Below are 7914 nucleotides of genomic sequence, written 5' to 3' on the forward strand. Positions count from 1 at the left end.
CTTGTCCCCTGCATAGCTGGAAGGACCAGACTCCACTGAGTGTTGGACAGGCTCCAATGCTTTCATGGTGTTCTGCCTTAGTGAAACCATAAAAAAACACAGTCAGGCAGAAAGAATCCCCAGAGTAGCCATGCCTGAAATGGATGTCTCTGTACTTTGTGCCCATCTCTTCTCTGTCAAGAGGAGGGAACCCACATCTTCATAGGTCCCAGGGTGTTCTAGTCTTGTCCTGGTTAGAGCACTGCTGGAATGATGCTTTCCCTCCTGGGTGCCCCATTTTAGAATGGACTTAGACAGGCTGGTGTCCAGCCAGAGCAAGGCAGCCAGGATAGGGAAAGGATCAGAGGCCAAGAGAAGGAAGGAAACAGGAAACTTAGCTTGGGGGAGGACCACCATGGGGATATGTAATAACTGCCTTCAGGCATCCAAGGGGCTGTTACAAGGAAGAGGGTGTGCTTTGTTCTGCCTGGTACCAAACCACAGAGATAGGAGCAAAGAGTGGAAGGGGCACAGAGGCAGACTTTAGTATTAATCTAAGAACAGACTCCTTGGCAAGGAGAACCATGTAAAAGTGTAATTGATCTTCCATTATTGGAGGGAGTAATAACAATGAGAGTGAACATTTTTAGGGTGCTTACTAAGTGCCAGGCACAGTGCCAAGCACTTTACCTTTATTATCTCACAGCATCCTCACAACAACCCTAGGAGTTGGTGCTATTATGATCCCCATTTTATAGATGAGAAAACTAAGGCCAACAGAGGTTAGGGACTTGCCCAGCCTGACATAACTAGGAAGCATCTGAGGCTGGATTTGAACTCAGGTCTTCTTGACAACATGCCTGACTCTATCCACCGCACCACCTGGCTCCCTAGACGACTAGATTCTCTGTCCTGGGCCTGTTCAAGAAGAGCTTTAAGAACATTTGTTGAGAATTTGTAAAGGGGACTCTAGGTCAGCTCTCGGTCAGAGAAACCCACCTTTGGGTGTCATCTAATCATTTAGATTATGATGCTCCCTGATTCTTGGCTGGGAAAGAATTCAAGGTCAGAACGGGTCACAGCCACAGCATCTTCCTATGAGACCTAGAAACCTGCCCCTGAGGGAGCTCAGACAAGCTGCCCCTGCCCCAGCTGGGGGGAAGGAGAACCCCGGGGCAGTGACGCCTTCCTCAGCTGCTGCCTGGGCAGGTTTTTGTTCAGAGCTGTAGCACTGTGGGACTCCAGCTAGAGTACTCCTGGCAATAGTAGACTGCAACATCTTCTGCCTCCGCACTGCTGATTGTGAGGGAGAAATCTGTCCCAGAGCCACTGCCACTGAACCTCGATGGGATCCCATCATGCAGGGTGGAAGCATATCTAATGAGGAGCCTAGGAGCCTGGCCTGGCTTCTGTTGGTACCAGTTTAAGTAGCTGCTAATGCCCTGACTGGCCCTGCAGGACATGGTCACTCTCTCTCCTGCAGACACAGACAGGGAGGCTGGAGACTGGGTCAGCACAATGGCCCCTCGGGCATCTGCAATCACAAACACAGGTTAAAGAGTGAGAAAAATGTAAGTCCCTATTTACAGTAGGAGAAATCTCTTTGATAGTATTGTGAGTTAAACCTTCCTGTGCTGGGCCCTGCCCCCATGATCACCAGTGAAGAGCCACGTTTTCTCTCTGACCCTCAGAATCACACAAATTCTGACTTCTGCCCAGAAGGACAAAAGGCAAGGCTGTCTCTGCTCTTCCCCACTCACCTGGGATCCAGAGCAACAGGGAAAAGAGGAGGAGAGCCTGGCACCCCATGTCCATGTGCCTGAGCTCTGAGCTGCCCAGCATCTTCCTCCCCAGCTGCCTTTTTATAGCTGTTCTCCTCAGTAGCTTAAGGGGCTGGGAGTGAGCCATGCAAAACAGCTCAGGGTGGAGGCTTCTGCCCACAGGATAGGCCCCAGTGATTTCACCTCTGGGACAGTCCAGAACCCTGAGCTGTGTGAGTGCAGCATTTCCCTTCTGGGACCCTGGCATCGGGGTATCCCAGTGATCTTAGATGTTACTCTGTCCCCAGGATCCCTAAGTGAGCCAAGAAAGCTCAGGACCAGCCTGGGAACAGCCTGGAAGTGATTCACACATGTGTCCAGTGACCTCAATGGGGTTACCCTCCCTTCTAGCCTGAAGCATCCTCATCACCATCAGTCAGGATTTTTATTATGTTCCCCACTCACTGGTTCACAGAGATTAGTATGATCATCAGGGAGGAATTTGTAGATGTTAGAGTCAGTACAACAGAAGGGAGTCATTTCCCAGTGTTTATATAAATATTGTTGGATATTTTCCCTCATCTGCAGAAATACCACAGCTCCTGAAGAAAGTTCCTGCCACCAAAGTCCTTTGAAACTTCAAATGGTTCAGCATGATTTGATTAGAAGAAATGACATTAATGAAGAGGAATTACCGTGACTTTGCTGCTGGACCCTGAGGACCAGGAGGCCTTTCCATCCAACTTGCAGCTGAGGTCTCCCATAGGGGACATCTCCCCCTACTGCGGGGTGAGCTCCTGGAGAGCAGGGGCCATCTCCCAGCTCCACTTGACTCTCCAGCTCTTAGAATAGTGTTTTCCCCACCACAAATGGGTAATCAGTATTTTTTAATTCACTAATTTAGCCATTCATCAAAAAAGCCCTATAAGAAAGCAAGCTTTGGATGGGCCTTTATACACCAGGGAAAATCAAAATTTTTCTTCCCCATTGACTCTATACATAATATCTGGGAAGGCTGGGTTATGCAAAGGAAGAAGCCACAGGATCCTTTATAAAGCACCTAGGTTGGGTGGCTAGGTGGCACAGTGGATAGAGCACCAACTTTGGAGTCATGAGGACCTGAGTTCAAACCTGACCTCAGCTATTTGCTAGCTGTATGGCTGTGCTACCGAGGTCACTTAACTCTGACTGCTTTCCCCCAAAATTAAGTAAATAAAAGCACCTAAGGTCACATGATTCACAATCAATCTATACTTTGGTATGTAATTTAAGGGAAACTTCTCTGATGTAGACATAATGTTACCCATCTAACAGCAACCTTTCCCCAGAAACTTGGACAGGCCTCTTCCTGGCAATGAAGCTTCTCTCTATTTTTGCTCCCCTCTCCCGCCCTCAGTGGGTCCCTGGTGCCTGGTAATGGCTGGGTTCAGTAGCTGCTCAGTGACCATCACCCACTGCTCCTGCCCACCCTGGTTTCCTGTCTCTGTCCCCCTGCACAGTCCAGAAGCTGTCCTCAGCTCCCAGGACAGGAGAGGCCTTTGGTCCCAGACAGACCCTGACCTGGGCCTTCAACAGTCCTCTCCTCCTCAGCCTCCAGTGGACGTTTGTCTCCTTTGCTCCAGGAGCAGATCTCTTCCTTTCCTGGGATATGGGGAAGAATCGTGAGGACATATTTACAGATTAAAAATATACCATCAGATGAGAGGGTTTCCATGATATTGAAACCAAAGCTGACTAGAGATGGCTAGGTGATGCAGTGGATAGAGTCCTGGACCTGGAATCAGGAAAACCTGAAATCAAATCCAGCCTTAAACTCTTACCAGTTGTGAAACCCTGGACAAGTCACTTTTCCTCTGTGTATTTCAGCTTCCTCATCTTGAAACTGGGGATAAAAATGGCAACTACCTCCCGGTGTGGATGAAAAGAATTAATATTTTGAAAACATTTTGCAAATTTTAAAGCACTATGGAAATGCAATTGTTATTGTTGTTATTGTTGTTATTATTTCCAAAAAAGTACACATAAAACAACAGACTCCATATCATGAATATTTTATTTATTTTGACTTCTGATAATTTTATTGTTTTCTTTTGCTTTTTAATCATATTTACTTAACAAATATATCCCTGTTACTTCTTAATACTTAATCATATTTAATACTTAATACTTAATGATATTTACTTAACAAATATATCCCTGTTACTTCTACAGATTAGTAAGACCTCCCTTATCACAAATTTTTACAAATAAAGAGAAAAAAACCAATTCAGCCAAACCAAACAGTGCTCCCTTCTGACATCATATGTAATATAATAAAAGACAGCAAAAAAACATTGTTCCCCAAGAGTAGAGAAATTGGAGAGTTGATGAGAGAAACAATCAGTGTTAAGCTGATAAATGTTTAACAACTAGATTTTTAAAAAGTAGCAGGACACACTTTCACATTTAATCTTCATGATGAACACTTTTTCTATCACTTTCTTAAGTCTAGACAATCTAGAACACAATAAATCAAGCACTGATTTGTAGTATTTTCTGGTATCTGAGCTGTTCACTCTGAAAATTTAACACTCAGCTCAATGAGGCCCAGTTTAAGCTGGCTACAGCTGATCCCTGAATACAATTGGAGCTCTCTTGGTGTTAGGAGAGATTGCCCAGCCTCCCTTTGTAATAGATTATGCCCACCTTCCTAACCCTCTCCCTGGAGCCAGCACGGCTGGTGCCCTAGGGATAACTCTCCACTTCTATTTCAGAAGAATGGGCTGGGCATTGGATCATATCTTTGCATGCCAATCATGGCTTTTACATAGGGATATTTGCAAAGGACATCATAATAAAGTAACTACTCACTATTGTTTTGGAGAAGAAGTTGTAGAGGAATTCTATGATACTTGAGAAGTCCCTCCAAACTAAATCAACATATGATAAACTACTCATGGCCTTTAATTCAAAATTGGAAACCACTTCAAATGGTCAAAAATATGTTAGAATATATGGATCAGGAATAAGGAATGAGTCAAAACTGTAGACTACACAGAATCCTCATACCTGGAAAGCCTTGCTATTTTCTCTGAGAAAAGGCTTAGTAGTAGGTAGACATGAAACGCACCATGTAAAGTCACAAAAATAAGATATTGATTATATGTTCCAGAGGTAGGAAATGATTCATTACTGATGTAAGACTCATTCCTGTATCAGTTGTCTATATAGTCAGACTCCTGATTTGTTTGAGTAAAGATGAAAAGTGAGACACTTTAAACAATTTAAACATTTTAAACAAAGCATTTAAACAATTCCATCTCTACGTATTTAAATGAGTTATTGACACTGAAAAATAGGACAGCAGATAATGACAAAGGCATCAATTACAATGACTTCATATGAAAGTTCAACCTGTAAAACTCTATTGTCATAGAAAGGCCAAAAGAACCTAAACATGAGCAAGCATTTAATTGACTTGCCAAATGGCAAAAGCTGGAATTCAAGGGCAATACCAGTTTGCATTATGAGTTCATTTGCAGTATTTTCTAAAAAGATTTATGAGTGGTATCACCTCATTGATGATGCTCTCATAAGAAACAGAGAGACACACACAGAGAGAGAGATACAAACAGAAAGAGAAAGAGACAGAGACAGAGACAGACAAAAAGACAGAGACAGAGGGAAAGACAAAGACAGAGACAGAAAGACAGAGATTCAGAGGGAGACAGAGAGAAAAGCAGAGTAAGGAAAAGAAGAACAGCTTAAGATACTATTTAACAGTGTCTAGAGGCTATTTAGGAATAAAAGTAGGTGGAGAGGAGAAAGAAGGAGTAGGAGGAGTTAGATTTTAGTCCCCTTGTTTTAGAGATGAGGAAACAGACAAGATGAAGAAACGTCCCCAAGGTCTAGCAAGCAAATTAAGTATTTGCCTCCTTTTTAGGCTCTTTTGGACTCCTTTCTATGGCAATAGAGTCTCATTGGATGAACTTTCATATGAAGTCTTTGTAACTGATGCCTTTTTCATTTTCTGCTCTCCCGTTGTTCAGTGTGCATAACATGTGTGAATGTGTCTAGATGGAATTGTTTTAAAGGCATGTCTCACCTTGGTTCTTTGCTCAAAAAAAAATCAGTAGTCTCACCATACAGAGAAATTATACAGGAATGAGTCTTCTATCAGTAATGAATTATTTCCTTTCTATGAAAATATGATCAATGTCTTATTTTTGTGACTTTACTAGGTGCTTATCATGGGGATTCTGTGTACTCTACAATCCTTGACTCTTTCATTCCTTATTCTTGATCCACACATTCTAACAGTTTCCAGCATTCCCAAGTTTGAATTGAAGTCAATGAGTAACTTACTATAGGTTGATTTAGTTTAGAGTTACTTCTGAAATTTCCTAGAACTTCTCTACAGTTTCTTTTCACTCAGCTAGTAAATGGCTAAATCTAGATTTGAACTCAGGTCCTCCTGACTCCAAGGGCAGAGCTCTATCCACTACACAACCTAAGTGCTTTTTAAAGTTTCCTGTGGCTACTCCATTTGCATGGGAATTCATTTTCCAAAGTTCCCAGATCATCTGTGTAGAGTCAAGGAGGAAGAAAAATGAGTTTTCCCTAGTGTAGAGGGGCCCATCCAAGGCATGGCTTCTTGTAGTGCCCTTTTAATGAATGAATAAATTAATGAATCAAAAAATACTGATGAGGTAGTTATGAGGGACGAAACATGGTGCTAAGAGCTGGAGACCCAAGCAGAATTGTAAAATGGCCCCTGCGCTCCGGGAGTTCACACTGCAATAGTGGGAGATGTCCCATGATGAAGATTTCTGTTGTGAGTTGGATGGAAAGGCCTCATAGTCCTCAGGGTGCAGGAACAAAGTGATGATAGGTCCTTTTCATTAATGCAATTTCTTCCAATGAAACTGCATTAATTTCTGAGGTTGAACCATTTGCCAGTGCCAAGGAGTTTGGTAGCAGGAATTTTCTTCAGGAGCTGTGGTAATTGTGCAGATGGGGGAAAAATGCAGCAATATTTCATAAACACTAGGAAATGACTCCCTTCTGTTGTATTGACTCTAATGCCTACAAATTCCTTGAGATGATCAGACAGTCATAGCAATCACTATGAACCAGTGGGGAATAGAATAAGAATCATGAGAGATGGGTGGGTGCTTCAGGCTAGAATGGAGGTAACTGGATTGAGGTCACTGGACACATGTGTGAGTCACTTCCAGGCCTGTCCCAGTCTGGTCCTGAGCTTTCTTGTCATCCTTGAAGTTTTCAGGGCTCAAGGGGACAGGGTAGGATGTAACACCACTGGGACACCCCCATCCCAGGATCCCAGAAGGGGAATGCTGCCCTCATCCAGTTCAGGGCCCTGGGCTATCTAAGAGGTGAGATCCTGGGGTCTGTCCTTTGAGAAGACACCTCCCCCCTGAGCTGTTTTGCATGGCTCACTCCCAGCCCCTGAAGCTACTGAGGAGAGCAGCTATAAAAAGGCAGCTGGGGAGGAAGAAGCTGGGCAGCTCAGAGCTCAGGCACATGGACATGGGTTCTCAGGCTGTCCTCCTCTTTTTCCTGTTGCTCTGGATCTCAGGTGAGTGAGGAAGAGCGGAGAGACCCCTGCCTTTTGTCCTTCTGGGCAGAAGTCAGAATGTGTGTTATTACGAGGGTCAGAGAGAAAATGTGACTCTTCACTGGTGATTATGGAGGCATGGCCCAGCACAGGAAAGTTTAACTCACAACATTGAAAGACTTCACGTGCTGTAAATAGGGACTTGCATTTTTCTCACTCTTTATCTTGTGTTTGTGATTCTAGATGCCCAAGGCAATTGGGCTCACCCAGTCTCCAAATTCCCTGTCTGTGTCTCCAGGAGAGAGAGTGACCATGTCCTGCAGGGCCAATCAGGGCATTAGCACCAACCTGCATTGGTACCAACAGAAACCAATCCAGGCTCCTAGGCTCCTCATTAGATATGCTTCCACCCTGGAGTCTTGGGTCCCATCAAGGTTCAGTGGCAGTGGCTCTGGGACAGATTTCTCCCTCACAATCAGCAATATAGAGGCTGAGGATGCTGCAGCCTTTACTGTCAGCAGTTATAGTAATCCTGACAGAGTGCTACAGCTCTGAACAACAACCTGCCCAGGTAGCAGTTGAGGGAGACATCACCGCCCAGGGGCTTCTCCTTCCCCC

The 7914-nt window shown here is 44.2% G+C and overlaps 1 gene segment (V, D, J or C); it reads right to left on the reverse strand.

Moving 5' to 3' along the window:
* Nucleotides 1-1157: 1157 nt before the first annotated feature.
* Nucleotides 1158-1844, reverse strand: LOC114033958. The segment is given in 2 exon segments: nucleotides 1158-1513; nucleotides 1740-1844. Coding segments are annotated over 2 exon segments (399 nt in total).
* Nucleotides 1845-7914: the final 6070 nt, after the last annotated feature.

Source organism: Vombatus ursinus, unplaced genomic scaffold (genome assembly GCF_900497805.2).
Source record: "Vombatus ursinus unplaced genomic scaffold, bare-nosed wombat genome assembly UNPS02007633.1, whole genome shotgun sequence".
NCBI lineage: Eukaryota > Metazoa > Chordata > Mammalia > Diprotodontia > Vombatidae > Vombatus > Vombatus ursinus.